The following is a 19,853-nucleotide window of genomic DNA, read 5'->3' as shown; positions in this document are numbered from 1 at the left end:
ACAGGTAGTTCCAGCTTTCAAGAAGGGTCGTCGAGCAGATGCGCAAAACTATAGGCCTATATCTCTGACATTGATCTGTTGTAGAATTTTAGAACATGTTGTGTCTGCTCGCGTATCATGTCATTTCTGGAAACCTAGAATCTACTCTGTAGGAATCAACATAGATTCCGGAAACTGCGACTGTGTGAGACCCAACTCGCTTTATTTGTGCATGAGACCCAGAAAATATTAGATACAGGCTTCCAGATAGATGCCATTTTCCTTGACTTCCGGAAGGCGTTCGATACAGTTCCGCACTGTCGCCTGATAAACAAAGTAAGAGCCTACGGAATATCAGACCAGCCGTGTGGCTGGATTGAAGAGGTTTTAGCAAACAGAACACAGCATGTTGTTCTCAATGGAGAGACGTCTACAGACGTTAAAGTAACCTCTGGCGTGCCACAGAGGAGTATTATGGGACCATTGCTTTTCACAATATATATAAATGACCTAGTAGATAGTGTCGGAAGTTCCATGCGGCTTTTCGCGGATGATGCTGTAGTATACGGAGAAGTTGCAGAATTAGAAAATTGCCGCGGAATGCAGGAAGATCTGCAGCGGATAGGCACTTGGTGCAGTGAGTGGCAACTGACCCTTAACATAGACAAATGTAATGTATTGCGAATACATAGAAAAAAGGATCCTTTATCTGGGAGTATGCGTACGGAAGGATTTGAATTGGAATGATCATATAAAATAAATTTTTGGTAAGGCGGGTGCCAGGTTGAGATACATAGGGAGAGACCTTGGAACATGTAGTCCATCAACAAAAGAGGTGGCTTACAAAACGATGTTCGACCTGTACTTGAGTATTGCTCATCAGTGTGGGATCCGTACCAGGTCGGGTTGACAGAGGAGATAGAGAAGATCCAAAGAAGAGCGGCGCGTTTCGTCACAGGGTTATTTGGTAAGCGTGATAGCGTTACGGAGATGTTTAGCAAGCTCAAGTGGCAGACTCTGCAAGAGAGGCGATCTGCATCGCGTTGTAGCTTGCTGTCCAGGTTTCGAGAGGGTGTGTTTCTGGATGGAGGTAACGAATATATTGTTTCCCCCTACTTAAACCTCCCGAGGAGATCACGAATTGTAAAATTAGAAAGGTTAGAGCGCGCACGGAGGCTTTCCGGCAGTCGTTCTTCCTGCGAACCTTTCGCGACTGGAACAGGAAAAGGGAGGTAATGACAGTGGCACGTAAAGGGCCCTCCGCCACACACCGGTGGGTGGCTTGCGGAGTATAAGTGTAGATGTAGATGCAGATATTCGCCTGGGTGGTGCCATCTCTGAACAAGACTATCGGTGTGACAAGAAATCTCAGCCGACCAGGCGACACGTTTCCATCGATCAACATTCTGTTCTATTTGATATCGTGCCTATTAAAATCCTAAATGACGATGTCGTGTCAGCATAAGAATAAGTAGGGTTCAGAACCAGTAAGGTTCGTCAACTGTGGGGCCCATTTTCGGCAACGTACAGTCAATGGTGCGCTGTCTACACCAGCATTGTACTCTACAATCAGGTTTACCACAGACAGTTGCCTATCTTGCTGCACAGAGCCGATGAGTATCCGACTCCCATGTTCTGTGATGAATCATGGGTTTCCAACACCTCGTCTTCTACCCTTCATGAAATTTTCATAGATGGTCATGGCTGTAGCTAGCGGACAGCTGACTATCGTTTCCGAGATCGTCGTTCCCAGAGGCCGGGCTGTGACAACCTGCTCTTTGTCAACGTCGCTGATGTCAGTGGTTTTCCTCATAAGCGACCTGTGTCCTCACTAAAATGATTTCCCATTCGTCTCTACTCTGCTTACGTATTTCACATACTGCGTCGATTACCAACGCCGGCACCAGGCAGCGTCGTTTCCGAGATCGTCGTTCCCAGAGGCCGGGCTGTGACAACCTGCTCTTTGTCAACGTCGCTGATGTCAGTGGTTTTCCTCATAAGCGACCTGTGTCCTCACTAAAATGATTTCCCATTCGTCTCTACTCTGCTTACGTATTTCACATACTGCGTCGATTACCAACGCCGGCACCAGGCAGCGTCGTTTCCGAGATCGTCGTTCCCAGAGGCCGGGCTGTGACAACCTGCTCTTTGTCAACGTCGCTGATGTCAGTGGTTTTCCTCATAAGCGACCTGTGTCCTCACTAAAATGATTTCCCATTCGTCTCTACTCTGCTTACGTATTTCACATACTGCGTCGATTACCAACGCCGGCACCAGGCAGCGTCGTTTCCGAGATCGTCGTTCCCAGAGGCCGGGCTGTGACAACCTGCTCTTTGTCAACGTCGCTGATGTCAGTGGTTTTCCTCATAAGCGACCTGTGTCCTCACTAAAATGATTTCCCATTCGTCTCTACTCTGCTTACGTATTTCACATACTGCGTCGATTACCAACGCCGGCACCAGGCAGCGTCGTTTCCGAGATCGTCGTTCCCAGAGGCCGGGCTGTGACAACCTGCTCTTTGTCAACGTCGCTGATGTCAGTGGTTTTCCTCATAAGCGACCTGTGTCCTCACTAAAATGATTTCCCATTCGTCTCTACTCTGCTTACGTATTTCACATACTGCGTCGATTACCAACGCCGGCACCAGGCAGCGTCGTTTCCGAGATCGTCGTTCCCAGAGGCCGGGCTGTGACAACCTGCTCTTTGTCAACGTCGCTGATGTCAGTGGTTTTCCTCATAAGCGACCTGTGTCCTCACTAAAATGATTTCCCATTCGTCTCTACTCTGCTTACGTATTTCACATACTGCGTCGATTACCAACGCCGGCACCAGGCAGCGTCGTTTCCGAGATCGTCGTTCCCAGAGGCCGGGCTGTGACAACCTGCTCTTTGTCAACGTCGCTGATGTCAGTGGTTTTCCTCATAAGCGACCTTTGTCCTCACTAAAATGATTTCCCATTCGTCTCTACTCTGCTTACGTATTTCACATACTGCGTCGATTACCAACGCCGGCACCAGGCAGCGTCGTTTCCGAGATCGTCGTTCCCAGAGGCCGGGCTGTGACAACCTGCTCTTTGTCAACGTCGCTGATGTCAGTGGTTTTCCTCATAAGCGACCTGTGTCCTCACTAAAATGATTTCCCATTCGTCTCTACTCTGCTTACGTATTTCACATACTGCGTCGATTACCAACGCCGGCACCAGGCAGCGTCGTTTCCGAGATCGTCGTTCCCAGAGGCCGGGCTGTGACAACCTGCTCTTTGTCAACGTCGCTGATGTCAGTGGTTTTCCTCATAAGCGACCTGTGTCCTCACTAAAATGATTTCCCATTCGTCTCTACTCTGCTTACGTATTTCACATACTGCGTCGATTACCAACGCCGGCACCAGGCAGCGTCGTTTCCGAGATCGTCGTTCCCAGAGGCCGGGCTGTGACAACCTGCTCTTTGTCAACGTCGCTGATGTCAGTGGTTTTCCTCATAAGCGACCTGTGTCCTCACTAAAATGATTTCCCATTCGTCTCTACTCTGCTTACGTATTTCACATACTGCGTCGATTACCAACGCCGGCACCAGGCAGCGTCGTTTCCGAGATCGTCGTTCCCAGAGGCCGGGCTGTGACAACCTGCTCTTTGTCAACGTCGCTGATGTCAGTGGTTTTCCTCATAAGCGACCTGTGTCCTCACTAAAATGATTTCCCATTCGTCTCTACTCTGCTTACGTATTTCACATACTGCGTCGATTACCAACGCCGGCACCAGGCAGCGTCGTTTCCGAGATCGTCGTTCCCAGAGGCCGGGCTGTGACAACCTGCTCTTTGTCAACGTCGCTGATGTCAGTGGTTTTCCTCATAAGCGACCTTTGTCCTCACTAAAATGATTTCCCATTCGTCTCTACTCTGCTTACGTATTTCACATACTGCGTCGATTACCAACGCCGGCACCAGGCAGCGTCGTTTCCGAGATCGTCGTTCCCAGAGGCCGGGCTGTGACAACCTGCTCTTTGTCAACGTCGCTGATGTCAGTGGTTTTCCTCATAAGCGACCTGTGTCCTCACTAAAATGATTTCCCATTCGTCTCTACTCTGCTTACGTATTTCACATACTGCGTCGATTACCAACGCCGGCACCAGGCAGCGTCGTTTCCGAGATCGTCGTTCCCAGAGGCCGGGCTGTGACAACCTGCTCTTTGTCAACGTCGCTGATGTCAGTGGTTTTCCTCATAAGCGACCTGTGTCCTCACTAAAATGATTTCCCATTCGTCTCTACTCTGCTTACGTATTTCACATACTGCGTCGATTACCAACGCCGCCACCAGGCAGCGTTCTTACCGAGGTGGCCAGTAGTCATAATGAAATTACAATGTAAACCAGACCATTAGCTACTCACAGGCTTTGATAATTACCAACGGGGACAGTTGAAAATGTGTGCCCCGGGACTCGAACCCAGGATCTCCTGCTTACATGGGAGACGCTCTATCCGACTGAGCCATCGAGGACAGAGAGTGCGACTGCAGAAACTTATCTCTGGCATGCTCCCCCTGAGACCCACAACTTACTCTTTACACACTATATTTGTAGTGCCCCTGCCCACTATACTCATTACTCGCGTCAGTCAGTCTTCGGATTACCGTAAGAGTTTGAGCAACGTGAGTGCATCCGAAAGAACAGATACCATCTTCATATAGATAAGGCTTACCAGCTAATGATCTTCTTCAGTGCGGATGCACTCGCATTGCCCGAACTCTTATGGGAATCAGTAGAGTGACTGCTGCGAGTAATGGCTGTTGTGGACAGGGGCACTACAAATGTAGTGTGTGGACGTAAGTTGAAAATGTGGGTCTCATGGGGAGCATGTCAGACTTAAGTTCCTGCACTCGCACTATCCTGTGTGTCCTCGATGGCTCAGTCAGACTGAGTGTCCGATATGTAAGCAGAAAATCCCGGGTTCGAGTCCCGCTCGGGGTACAGATTTTCAGCTGTTCAAATGGTTCAAATGGCACTGAGCACTATGGGACTTAACATCTATGGTCATCAGTCCCCCAGAACTTAGAACTACTTAAACCTAACTAACCTAAGGACAGCACACGACACCCAGCCATCACGAGGCAGAGGAAATCCCTGACCCCGCCGGGAATCGAACCCGGGAACCCGGGCGTGGGAAGCGAGAACGCTACCGCACGACCACGAGATGCGGGCTTTTCAGCTGTCCCCGTTGATATTTATCAATGGCTGTAAGCAGCTAATGGTCTGGATTTTATTGTAATTTCATTCTTATCAATGGACTTGTCCGAAAGAACAAATACCATCTTCATACAGTAGTCATAATGGTCTACTTCATCAGAATAAACACGTCACACAGTTGGAAGTCATTGAGTGAAATTACATATTGTTATAAAACTGTCACATGGAATTATTCATTTATGAAATATTGTGGGTTATACAGAGTGGACATTAATAAAACCGACAAACTGCAAGGACGTATTCCTGACTGGAAAGATATTGCTGCCACGGCAGAAGGCACTGAAGAATGACAGTTTCTCTGACCACGTGCCATATGTTCCTTGTGTGTTGCAGGCAGTGTGATTGATGCAGGATACTGTGAGCAGTGAAATGGTATGATATTCATCTCTGGAATAAGTCGAGATGATGTTTGTGTACGGCCAAGCAGATGGAAACGGTGGAGAGGCAGCACAGCTATGCCAAAACAAGTATCCTCAAAGACACTGTCGTACATCCGACCTTTGTATCTGCACAGTGAATGTAGTAATGTGTGCAAACTTAGCTTACCACTTAGCACGCAAATGGACAAAATCTCTGAAGTGTCTTCTCAAGCCCACGAAGTCAAACAGACATTCTAAACAAATATGATCCTGGCCCTGTAAGGCAGCTAATATTAGGTGCGGATTGTAACAGAAATCATTAGAAATGCTGCTGTCACGTTCCTAGAATGCATGAATTAAAAGTTTGGGGTCTATTCCAGAAAGAGAAAACAGCTAAACCCTTTTTTATTCTACACATAATTTATCAACTGTTGCTTTCAGGGGTCAAGTGATAAACAACAATCATGTTAAATTACTTTTCATACTCAATCACTGGTAGAAGCCGACCTCGGGGAAGAACAGTTTGGATTCCGTAGAAATATTGGAACACGTGAGGCAATACTGACCCTACGACTTATCTTAGAAGCTAGATTAAGGAAAGACAAACCTACGTTTCTAGCATTTGTAGACTTAGAGAAAGCTGTTGACAATGTTGACTGGGATACTCTCTTTCAAATTCTGAAGGTGACAGGGGTAAAATACAGGGAGCGAAAGGCTATTTACAATTTGTGCAGAAACCAGATGGTAGTTATAAGAGTCGAGGGGCATGAAAGGGAAGCAGTGGTTGGGAAGGGAAAGAGACAGGGTTGTAGCCTATTTCCGATGTTATTCTATCTGTATATTGATCAAGCAGTGAAGGAAATAAAAGAAAAATTCGGAGTAGGTATTAAAATCCATGGGGAAGAAATAAAAACTTTGAGGTTCGCCGATGACATTGTAATTCTGTCAGAGACAGCAAAGGACTCGGAAGAGCAGTTGAACGGAATGGACAGTGTCATGAAAGGAGGGTATAAGATGAACATCAACGAAAGCAAAACGACGATAATGGAATGTAGTCGAATTAAGTAGGGTTGTGTTGAAGGAATTAGATTAGGAAATGAGACGCTTAAAGTAGTAAAGGAGTTTTGATATTTGGGGAGCTAAATAACTGATGATGGTCGAAGTAGAGAGGACATAAAATGTAGACTGGCAATGGCAAGGAAAGCGTTTCTGAAGAAGAGAAATTTGTTAACATCGAGTATAGATTTAAGTGTCAGGAAGTCGTTTCTGAAAGTATTTGTATGGAGCGTAGCCATAAGTGAAACATGGCCGGTAAATAGTTTGGGCAAGAAGATAATAGAAGCTTTCGAAATGTGGTGCTACAGAAGAATGCTGAAGATCAGATGGGTAGATCATATAACTAATGAGGAGGTATTGAATAGGATTGGGGAGAAGAGAAGTTTGTGGCACAACTTGACTAGAAGAAGGGATCGGTTGGTAGGACATGTTCTGAGGCATCAAGGGATCAGCAATTTAGTATTGGAGGGCAGCGTGGAGGGTAAAAATCGTAGAGGGAGACCAAGAGATGAATACACTAAACAGATTCAGAAGGATGTAGGTGGCAGTAGGTACTGCGAGATGAAGAAGCTTGCACAGGATAGAGTAGCATGGAGAGCTACATCTAACCAGTCTCAGGACTGAAGACCACAACAACAACAACTCCATCACAAAAGATTTAGTTCTTCGACATATTGAAATGACGATTATTAAAATCGTTATCTCTACACATGAAAATTTTCTATCGAAGGAAAGAATGAATATTAAAAATTCTCATCATCTCATGTAAATCTACGTTGTTGTAGCTGGTCAATGCACCGAGTTGGTGGAAAATAAATTTACTTTTTGAACCAATGAAAAACTCATGTACTCAATGTGAGGGTAGGTTAGTATCCTAGCTTTTGATATTCAATGGTCAAAGCGTACGCAAGTTGAAGTGAGCAAACTGTAGACTCAACATTTATTATGGCCTAATGCGTGATGGTATTTTACCAAGTGGCATCTGCAACGCCGTTGTCTCCATGCTGGATCTAAAACGCTAATTCCATACTCTGGCCTTGACTGAATTCACTCAGTCGAAACTTTCCTCCGTTCCGTAGAGCGTTAAACTTTCCATAGTCGAAATAATGACTATTGCACACTTGCTATGGGTTGGAGCGACGTGCACAATTTATTTGCCCGCAAAAGTTACTGCAGAAATATTTAACTACTGCTTTGCTACCTGTCGACACGATACGTGGAGGGTATCGACCTCACTTCGCAGAAAGCAAACTCTAAATGCCTTTGCTTATCACCACACACGTGCGCGGTCTGCCATGAGACAGAGAGAAAGAGAGCCTTAATTTTAGGTCTCAAAAAGCTTTTATATAATGGGGATCTCCCCACCGTGTCGCTTCTGCATTGCCAAGTATGGCTTCAGCCAATCACTGTCTCGCTAGGGTGAATAAACATTTTTATTTTTCTTTCTGGGTTGCGGCCTAGCCCTGTTTATGACGTGCAGCCACTTACCCTCGGTCCTGGCCTTATTTACGTTGAAAGGAATAATGTATTGTCCTGGCCTTATCCCATTTTGTGCTGAAGCTCGCCGTTCTCTTGCTAAATGGGAGTTTTATGATGTCATTAACCACCTGCTAGGTTTGTCTCCTAAATGTGTTTCGCTTTAACTTGTTTATTTCATGCCACTGACCATATATTGGTAACGATTGTTTTGTTAGTTTTCGGGAACATGAGATTAACTGCAATTGCCTTTTGTTGATATAATGTAATTATTATTTTCTGAGGATCTCATACTGTATGGTACTGTTGTTATGAATAAAGTTAATGTAAGGTCCGTTCAATCCGGACGCCTTACAACAGCAACCACATCACACAACATTTCAAGCCCTTTTTGGGCGTTTGTATGATTATGTGTCCTCTAAGACAGAGTGAATGTGCGGAGAGATAGCAGAATGTGTAAACACCAGATTTGAACGACCGGGCTGTGCAGGATAATGTGACGGACTCTAATACAAGCTCCAGGCAAGTGGCCTGCAAACATGATGTAAGTCACAGCATGGTTATGTGTATCCTGTATAATGACCGCTGCTATCCCTATCAATTGCAACGAGCGCAAAGGTTATCAGCAATGGATTCCCCTCCACGGGAAGGATTTTGTCGATGTTGAAATGTGTGTGAATTCCTAAGGGATCATACTGCTGAGGTCATCGGTCGCTAGACTTACACACCACTTAAACTAACTTATGCTAAGAACAACACACACACACACACTCATGCCCGAGGGAGGACTCAAACCTCCGGAGGGAGGGGCCTCGCAATCCGAGACATGGCGCCTCTAACTGCACGGCCACACCATGTGGCGAATTTGTCTATGGTTTTACACCAGGTCATCATTATTATAGGATTTCTCTCAGCAGTCCTCTTTACCGACGGATCAGCTTTTGTCAGAACTTACATCATCAGCCTGCATAATCGTCATCTGAGAGCTACAGACACAGCACGTGGTCAGAGGAACTTACATTCGTCAGCCTATAAGTGTCATCTACCGTGGCAACAATGTATTTCCGGACACCTGTTCATACGATCTTTTTTCGCCCATTTCCCGTCAGGAATACGACCCTGCAATTTGTCGGTTTTATTAAGGTTTATCATGTATTTATTTGTGTACGCCACAATCAGTAACCTCAATGTACTCAATGAAAAAGTAATATATAATAAAGAACAATCTGAAATGATAAATATGTACTATTTTTGGACAAACTGTGTAAGGAAAAGGGAGACCTATTCATGCATATTACCGAATGGGTCCCGAATTGAAGGTACTGTTGAGAAGGTGATGTCGGTTGTTAGGAATCGAGCACTCACAGTTATCTTCGCTGCACTGGGTCTCGGCTATTTGATGGAATCTTCAGCGGACACAAGCAGTGTTACTGTAAGGCAAGGTAATATGGCCGGTAGTTAGCGAGTCTGGAGAGCAATCTCACGTTCCCGGCAGAACTCTTCCTACATCCAGCGCGTCCCTTCCTAAGTCTCCCAAGACACAACGACCGATTTCCTAACTGTTGTTGTTTGCCACCTAACTTTTGAAATGCAGAGACGCGACAGGGAGCAGTGGGAAGTGGAGGAGGTGAGCTTACTTTCTCCATCATCTATTAATTCCTCCATATATTTTTCACTTCCTGAGGCTGTGCAGACGCCTATCGTTTTCGTAGTCTGTGAAGCAAGTTGATCGGCCTCAAACAGTCATATTCTAGAGGGGTTTATGAACGCGACTAAAATTGTATCCCTTTTGTGAGTATCAAGAACGTGGATCACATTAATTGATTATTATTGACATAATATTTATGTTGAAAGCAGTGAAACGCAGCACATTTCCATTTATGTATTACTCTGCAGTTGACATTGGAGTGTTTGACAGAGAGGTCACAGAACTAGTTTCAGATTACTTTTCCACTGCTCCTAACTCTAATAGCACAACGCGAAAATTATCACTTATATCTTTCCATAAAAACTCTGATTTCTTTTATGGCATTACATTTGGACCGAGCGAGGTGGTGCAGTGGTTAGCCCGCTTGACTCGCACTGGGGAGGACAACGGTTCAAAACCCGTCAGGCCATCCTGATTTAGGTTTTCCGTGATTTCCCTAAATCGCTTCGGGCAAATGCAGGGATGGTTCCTTTAAAAGGGCACGGCCGGATTCCTTCCCTATCCTTCCCTAATCCGATGGGACCGATGACCTCGCTGTTTGGTCCCCTCCCCCAAATCAGCCAGACAACTATTACGATGGTCATTTTTCTCAATGTACAGCGTTAGAAACAAAATACTTTCGCATTTGCAGGAGAAAGTTGGAGATTGAAATTTCGTGAAAAACTATCTCTGAAACGAAAATCACGTTTATTTTAATGGCTACCACACAAAGTTCCAAGGCAACAGGCAAGTTTGCATGGAAGTTTAATTGAAAACAAGATTGTATCTCTAATTAGAGGATGATATCGGACTGGGTTCCAAAGTGGAATGTATACATTCAAACATACATAATCACAGTGAGTAAATTCTGAGCTCTCTGCAGGCTCATTTCCTTTCATTTAATGTGATACTGTTCTTTCAGGATGATTGTGTGTGCGTGAGAAGGCACAACACTATGCATCTAAGACAGGACGGATAGAGAAGGCAATGAAGAAATGGGTCTTTGTCTTGAGAGTAGGCCGGTGCCTCTGGTGTTGACTCTGCGCAAGTGCTGTAGGTGGACTGTATGTTAGTAATTCTGATCGGGTACCGATTATCGTCAAGTTCTGTCCTGGTTTGGGTTGCAGTCTGGTTTTGTCTAGTGTCGGTTCAAGCTGATTCAGAATTTCTACAATCGTGAGGAGAAGGATGGGATTTTTCTGATTACTTGCCGTGGTCACTGTATACGTTATTTCAAAAGTTCGCTCTAAATATCTGTAAAATTATCTAGCGATCACTCCCCATTCCTACTTGCAATGATGTCATTCTGTATGTTGGGGTGGAATCTCATAATTCGTCCATCTTTCGCTAAACGGATGGTTATTATACACTCATGCTCATAAATTAAAGATATTTGCAGAATGTGGTGCCAACCAACGTGGCACTACACGAAACTGGCGCTAATAGCATAGACACATACGCAACACACACGCCACAGATCTGTAAGTCCACGGTATTGGTGATAAGTTGAGAAAACCGTCTCGAAACACATTTTCTACAAAACGCCACTGTTTCCTGTCCATGTACCCCGACATCAATATGAGATATGATCACCATGCACACGTACACAGGCCGCACAACGGGTTGGCATACTCTGGATCAGGTGGTAGAACAGCTATTGGGGTATAGCCTCCAATTCTTGCACCGGTGCCTGTTGGAGCTCCTGAAGTGTCCTAGGGGTTTGAAGATGTGCAGCGATACGTCGACCGAGAGCATCCCAGACGTGCTCGATGGGGTTTAGGTGTGGAGAACACGCAGCCTACTGCATTCGCCTGATATCTTCTGTTTCAATGTACTCCTCCACGATGGCAGCTCGGTGGGCCGGGCGTTATCACCCATCAGCAGGAAGGTGGGACTCATTGCACCCCTGAAAGGGCGGCCATACTGGTGCAAAATGACGTCCTGATACACCTGACATGTTACAGTTCCTCTGTCGAAGACATGCAGGGGTGTACGAGTACCAGTCATAATCCTACCCCACACCATCAAACCACGACCTCCATACAGGTCCTTTTCAAGGACATTAAGGGGTTGGAATCTGGTTCCTGGTTCACGCCAGATGAAAATCCGGCGAGAATCACTGTTCAGCCTACACCTGGACTCGTCCGTGAACATAACCTGGGACCACTGTTCCAATGACCATGTACTGTGTTCTTGACACCAGGCTTTACGGGCTCTCCTGTGACCTGGAATCAGTAGAATGCACCTTGCAGGTCTCCGGGCGAATAAACCATGTCTGTTCAGTCGTCTGTAGACTGTGTGCCTGGAGACAAACGTTCCAGTGGCTGCGGTAATGTCCCGAGCAAGGCTACCTTCAATGTTCCGTGGCCGTTTGCGGTCACTGATGGTGAGATATCGGTCTTCTTGTGGTGTTGTACACTGTGGACGTCCCGTAATGCAGCGCCTGGACACGTTTGCTGCCTGCTGGAATCGTTGCCATAATCTTGAGATCACATTTTGTGACACACGAAGGGCTGTGTTTGACCAGCCTCTAGTCGCCCTAGTATTCTAACCCTCAAGTCATGAGTATGTGTTCTTTGAGCCATTTTCAACACACAGTTATTGTTGTGTCTAGACAAGACAGCCTAGACACAATGAGAGGAAGCCGAAAGGCACGCGCTTAAACTCACGCAGGCTGGCGTGAGGTCTGAAACAGGATACGTAATGAATGCTATAAAGAAAAGTACGTAGCTTCTGGAATACTTAACTTTAATCCACATTTGTAGAACATCGCTCTTGATGATACATTAATAGAATCTCAATATCAATTGAATACGGCGCCTTGCTAGGTCGTAGCAAATGTAGCTGAAGGCTATGCTAACTATCGTCTCGGCAAATGAGAGCGTATTTGTCAGTGTGGCTTCGCTAGCAAAGTCTGCTGTACAACTGGGGCGAGAGCCAGGACGTCTCTCTAGACCTGCCGTGTGGTGGCGCTCGGTCTGCAATTACTGACAGTGGCGACACGCGGGTCCCACGTATTCTAATGGACCGCGGCCGATTTAAAGGCTACCACCTAGCAAGTGTGGTGTCTGGCGGTGACACCACAGTTATCATTAGGACATCTGAAAACGTCTGCACACTTACTCGCTGCACTGTACTCAGACGTGCACCAACACACCTCCACGTATGTGGACTGCTGCCAGCGCCATCGTGCGACGACCGCAGGTCAAATGCACCTCATGGTCATACCCCGAGGTGATTTGATCCCGAAAACCGCCCACCAGAGCGTTGTTTCACCATGTAGCAGCATTACCCTTAATTTATGAGCATGAGTGTACAACCGAATATCATTTTGTAACGTTACACTGTGGATTCAAAATTATCGTCATCTCCTGCATTTTTAAAGAATTATCTCCTTGTTAGATGTTGGATATTGAGAGCATGTGATTCCGTTTACTCTTTGCGAGGATTGTATTTGTATTTGCTGCTTTGAGTACCCATGTGGGCTCTGTAAACCAGATGCCTTGTTTTGAGAACCATGTGAGAGGGAGTGCTGTAAAGTGATGCCTCCTAAATTTTTAAGTGAAAATTCTGAAAACTTTTTAAATAAAGCAAATTTCATTAACACACTACGTCTGCATTCTTCACGTCTACATATTGATTTCTCAACATAGTAGCATAGTATGAAGTAAAAACTTTATTTTTGTATACATCTATTGTTGATCCGCTTCACCCTGGTCATAGTCGAGTTTTTGATAATTATTGTATTGATTGATATTCTGAATTAATTTACTGTACCAAGGAAGTTATTAGATTAAATGAATTTTCATATTAGAGTCCATAACTGTTTTCTTTGATGAGTTCCTTCCTAACTGAAATTTCAGTACGTATAGGTTGAGTCATGTGTTTGATTGCATTCTGTGTCAAGATTATAAACCCAGTTTCCCTGGACCAACGGTAGTTTACTTTTGGCAGAATTTTTTTAGCTGTTACGGAGTCTTGCGGTTTCTGCTACTACTTTATTTTGCAGATGAGATTCGTAATACGTGATTGTTTAGCAGGGCTTCATATGTATATGGCTCTGCTAAATAGACACACACACACACACACACACACACACACACACACACACACACACACACACACACACACATATATATATATATATATATATATATATATATATATATATATATATTACTTTGTCTTTAAACTATATATATTATTGGTTTGGTTATTTATTTGTTTATGAGTGAGATCGGTTTTCACACACATAGGATCCTTTTCAGTTTCATGTAAGTGATGTGACTTTGAGCTCAGTAGCACTTTTAGATTGTCAGTTGAGATTCCCAGGTTTGTATTAACGATAACATACACACAAGTAAACGCTACTCACAACACGGGGTCTAAAATGCATACGTTATGAGATAACACCACTTGTTCATTTTCTCTACTGTGATACACATCACATCTACTGAGAAATCTTAGGCTTACATTTTTTGAAAGGTGATAGTATGGACCAAAACAAGAAATAAATTTTTAGTAAACATGTGCTCTAAACTGCATGCCGTAAGAGCTATGAGTGTTTTTGCTGCTCTGAAATATGTCTCTCATACTGAACAAGCGCCCAAATCTTTTAAGGAATGCATTTCAAATCCCCTATATACTAGACTCTTTTCTTGTTTTTGGTCCATACCACCACCCCTGAAAGTCTGTAGGTGGAATGCCGGTTCACTCTATATTTCGGCCGAATGGGTATTTAATAAATAGCGTTATTAAGTGAAATAACCTACACAAAGCACAGTCCTGTTCTGCTTCACAGATTGCGCAGCCTGGCCGGTTCTCTCAATAAGAATAAAAACGACAGAACTTTTCAAGCAAACAAAATAGGGTGGCCGGTTATGTGCATGGCGTGACAACGCGCACTTAGTCCAGGAAATGTGGCGACTACGGTCTCTGTTTGTGTGCAGGGTTCGAGATGCTGCGTCCCGGGTTGCGACTGCGCCGCCTTCACGCCGATCCCCGGAAACGGAAGTCGTTTCTGCTGCGCCTGCGGACACGGATGGGTGCCTCACGGTGAGTGTTAATGCCGAGCGGCCACACTAGCACTTATCGGCAGCTGTGCGGAGAGTCTGTCTGCCAAGATGGTGACTACGCCTCTGTTGTAACTCACGTTCTTTTATCCCATAAACTGGTGTTGGGCAAAGCTGCAGTCTCCAAAGACTGGAAGAAAGCCGTAAGTAGCCAAATCGCTGCATTGTGGATCTCCGGCACTTGTTATAGTCTTCATACGTTCATTTCATACCACTGTGAAGTATATGGCAGAAGGTTTCTTTCTGTTCAATTCACTTACTGAACACGGGAAGAACGACTGCTTAAATATCTCTACGTATTCTGCAAATAGTCTAATGTTGTCTTCATACGTTCATTTCATACCACTGTGAAGTATTTGGCAGAAGGTTTCTTTCTGTTGCATTCACGTACTGAACATGGGAACAAGGACTGCTTAAATGTCTCTACGTATTCTGTAATTAGTCTAATGTTGTGCGTGCGATCATTATGGGAGCGATTAGTAGGAGGAAGTAGTATATTTCTAGATTTCTCACTTAATACTGTTTCTCGAATCTTTGTACCTTGCTTTCGAGAGATAGTTGACGTCTGTCTTGAAGCATCTTCCATTTCAGGTATTTTAGCATTTTCGTGATGCTGTGCCGTGAGTCAGATGAATCAGCGACCATTCGTGTTGCCCTTCTTTGTATACGTTCACTATCCCCTGTTTGTTATGAATATTACACGCTTGGACAATGTTCTAGGCTGGGTCGACAAGTGCTTTAGAAGCTTTCCATTTTCTTGAGTGCATTTACCGAGTATCCCATCGATGAACCGAATAGTGCCACCTGTTTTACCTACAACCGTGACTTCGCTATTATTCCAGCTCATATCACCACAAATTGTTACACACAGTTATTTCTATAAGTTAACATATTCCACTTATTATTATAGTAGTCAGAGGGTATGAAGCTTCCGCTTTTTGTGAAGTACATGTTTATGATCATTTGAAGAGAGTTGACAATCTTTGCACCCCTTTGAATTTCTTTCATAATGTGACCAAATATTTGCGTGACTTTTTCCAGTTAGTGGTTCATTATAGATAATTGCATCTTCTGCAAAACGTCTGAGGTTGTAATGAAGTTACTTCTATCTGTCTATGTCTCTCCATGAAATCTAACACGCTGTGTCCTCTCTACCAAGGAATCCTCAGGCCAGTTAAATATAATCGTAATTTCTATAATAACTGAGGATGCTATTCTGAGTCAATAATCGTAAGTTCGCTAATAAGTGGCGGTGTTGCGCTGAGTCAAATGCTGTTTGGAAATCAACACTTTAGTGCCGTGCACACGACGGCTTTCGGGAAGCACACAGCTTCACTTCATTGCCATAGGTGCTTCTGTGGCTGTGAAGGGCAACGCAGAGGCATACACGACGCAGAACCGTCGACGCAGACAGGTGAACACAACCTATGCTGAGACACAGCGCTTAGCCAACAGTGAGGACGACACTGTGAGATTTGTCACCGCCATCCGGAGACTATACCAACGATCCTGAGTTGTGGACGCATTACGTGGTCCACGTTTGTTCGTCGCTGAGAGAGCTCTCCTTCCTCACTGTCGTATCAGATCGACTTGTACTAGCTAAAAATAACACCATGAGACATTCGTTTCTCGCAGCCTGATTATTCTGCCTTATTTGTGGACTGCTCGTAGGAATCACCAAGGAGCAAACTACACTTATACAGGGTGTTCAAAACAAAGTGTCAAATACTTTCACAGGTGGCAGCATTCATCGAAGCATGAAAAGTAAGCCCTATAAACATGGGTCCGCAAACGCATACTCTCCGATATAAACACGTGTTTATAGGAAGATCTGCGCGACGCTTGGTTGCGGATATTAGCACAGTCGTTGCATTGGCAGTCCGTCATATGTGTCGGCAGGTTATTATGACGTCTTACTCACAATACTTTACTTACCATTCGGTGGTCTGCACTCAGTTGTGTGGTTCGAGTAGTGTTGTATCTTCAAAATTGTTCAAATGGCTCTGAGAACTATGGGACTTAACTTCTGAGGTCATCAGTCCCCTAGAACTTAGCAAACCTAACTAACCTAAGGACATCACACACATCCGTGCCCCAGGCAGGATTCGAACCTGCGACCGTAGTGTAGCGCCTAAAACCGCTCGGTCACCCCGGCCGGCAGTATTGTAGGCAACGTTAGTTTTCGTCGTGTTTGTGTGCCTTATTCTACAAAACTGTCAGCCTTTTTCTTCTTCCAAACGCGGATTCACTTATGTGTTTACAGTTATTGCCCTCTTTGTACGGTCAAATGGTGTAGTACATTTACATTTTCTCTCTTCCACCACTTGTTATCAATGGAAACCTACTACTCTACAAGTGAAATGGCGGATATCATATTCTGTTATGGCTTAGCAAATGGACGTAGCCTGCGAGCCCGTACCCTCTACGCAGCCCGTACCCTCTACGCAGGGTGCCCTCTGCTAAGCTGTTTGGCAGGCTTTTCCAGAGTCTGAGGGACACAGGTACCCTGGCACGTCCGAAGACACAGTGGAAGGCCGAGCACAGTCCGCACGCCTGACATGGAGGAGCGTGTGCTACCATCGGTGGAAGAAACCCATGGAACCAGTTGTACAACGAGCAGCAGCAGCAGAAGGAATGTCTCACTCTCTTATCTGGGAGGTACTTCATGACCAGTTGCTGTACCCCTACCATCTACCGCGAGTTCAGGCCCTAAGGCCACAGGATCATCATGGCCGTTGCAGAAGTGTGCCACAGACCCGCCGTTCATATCCAAGATTTTATTTAGCGATGAGGCAGGATTCACACCAGATGGTGTTGTGAGTTTCCATAACCAGCATGTATGGGCAGATGTAAATCCTCAAACAGGTCACGAAAGAGGACATCAACGTCGATTCTCAATCAACGTATGGGCAGGCGTTCTTGGCGATAGATTAATAGAGTGATACGTGCTACCACAAAGGTTAACTGGGGCGCATTATCTGGACTTTTTCATTAATGCTTGAGGCTGTGCCGTTGCAGCAGCGAATAGAAATGTGGTTCATGCATGATGGGGCACCGGTACACTTTTTTCTCAATCTGCACTGATATCTGACGCAGATATTTCAGGACCGTTGGATTGGTCGAGTAGGGGGGGTGGGGGGCTGGGGGGGAGGGGGGGGAGGGAAAGCGAGATCCACAGCTTGGCATGCTTGTCCCAGACCTCAATCCCTTAGACTTTTGGTTATGGAGACACTTGAAGAAATTGGTCTACACCACGCCAATCAGCGCTGTGCGGATACTATAGGGTTGCGTCTTCAATATATGTCACCAGGTGCAACAACAAGCTGGTATACTTCAAATGGTGCGCTATTCTTTACAACCGCGCGGGATAGCCTCGCGGTCTAGGGAACCTTGTCACGGTCCGTGGGGTCTCAGGCGCGTTGTCACGGTTGTGCAGCTACCCAGTCGGAGGTTCGCGTCCTCCCTCGGGCATGGGTGTGTGTAATGTCCATAGCCTAAGTTAGTTTAAGTCAGATTAAATAGTGTGTCGGCTCAGGGACCGATGACGTGAGTGGTTTGGTCCCATAAGACCTTACCACAAATTTCCAAATTCCTTACACCGGAAGGCAGAGGAGTGCATTATCATTAATGGACGCCAAGTTGAAGACCTTCTGCAAATACGTGTTTGTCGCAGAATGTATACATTTCCGGTCCTATTTTTATTGGATTTATCTCAGAAAGTATGCATTTCCGGACCCACGTTTAATGGACTTGTTTTTCTTGTTTCGATTATTGCTAGCGCCTCCCAAAGTGTTCGACACTTTTTTTTTGAACGCCTTGTTCACTGTTGACAAACTACCATTTGCTAAATACATTATGAATACTTCCGATGCTTTGTGTGTAAATGAAAATGCCAATTCATCTCAAGAGTAGCTTACGATCTCTGAGTGGAGGCATCCTTATTACATCCACTATTGACACTTCATAAAAAAAGTTATTTTCAGTGTCCAGAGTAACAAATTGGCTGTACTTTAAACATATCAGTATTTCTTCAGTAATATTATTTTTTTAAATAGTGATAAATGTTCGTAATATTAGCCACTCAAATCGTAACAAATATTTTAGGGTTATCCGGGCTTGTGTAAGTTATGTTACATCAACGTCAAATAGTGATAGAAAGGAAGTGTTGAGGACTACAACGACATTTCCATTAATTTTAATGTACATTCTTGCTTCATATAAAATAATCGCCTCGGAGGCTAGCAGGTTTGAATCCTGGTGGTGGGTGAAATTTTCGCTGCCAGTCCTCGGCAGACCAGAGGGAGTGCTGTGGTCTAAAGTTCCTGATCACCACTTGTTGCGCCATGGTCCTGGATTGTTTCCAAAGCTCTCATCAGTACATCATGAACGGAGAGCAGGACACTGTTGGTGGCAATCCGTCCTTCGGATTGGGACGTTTGGCTCGGCGGCTTCCTTAGAGCTATACGAGAGGAGCGGGCTATGTGCCAGCAACGGGGTTCACCCTCTCCGTTCTCCCATCATACAACATGAACACAACAATACATTATACACACACTTACGCAACTGTACTCTGTACAAACACACATGCGAGATATGACCAAACTCTCACGTATCAACAAAAAATATTTTCACAAAGCTGAACAGTTGCAAACGAAGGAAATTTGCTTGTCATAACAAATGATTTTTCAGGTGGATCCAATTTCCGCTAATAGAGGTTGTGGGGTATCATCAATAATGAATGCCCAGAAACTTTGGGCACACGTTGTATGAGAAGGCTGCTGACGTTTTTCTATCCTCACTTTTTGGCTTCTGACTTGTTTGATGCGGACCGTAGCGAATTCCTATACCGTGCTAATGTGCGAGTGGCAAATATACCAATTCCCTGAAATATTTGTGGTACATGTTGCAAGTACGTCCTAGCATCCTGTCCTTTCTTCTAGTTAGGTTTTCCGACTTGCCATTCCTCGCCGATTCTTTAGAGAGCCAC

At 45.0% G+C, this 19,853-nt stretch overlaps 1 protein-coding gene across 1 annotated transcript in view; it reads left to right on the top strand.

The window, feature by feature from the left end:
- Positions 1 to 19,853, top strand: part of LOC126198721 (zinc finger protein basonuclin-1-like) — a 345,685-nt gene that overhangs the window by 161,883 nt on the left and 163,949 nt on the right. The window contains exon 3 of the mRNA XM_049935240.1: positions 14,744 to 14,849. Within this exon, the coding sequence (XP_049791197.1) occupies positions 14,744 to 14,849 (106 nt within the window). The remainder of the gene's footprint in view (positions 1 to 14,743; positions 14,850 to 19,853) is intronic.

The sequence above is a fragment of the Schistocerca nitens genome, chromosome 8 (assembly GCF_023898315.1).
Source record: "Schistocerca nitens isolate TAMUIC-IGC-003100 chromosome 8, iqSchNite1.1, whole genome shotgun sequence".
Classification (NCBI taxonomy): Eukaryota; Metazoa; Arthropoda; class Insecta; order Orthoptera; family Acrididae; genus Schistocerca; species Schistocerca nitens.
The sequence above is the reverse complement of the archived record's forward strand: the minus strand, read 5'-3'. Positions and strand labels throughout refer to the sequence as shown.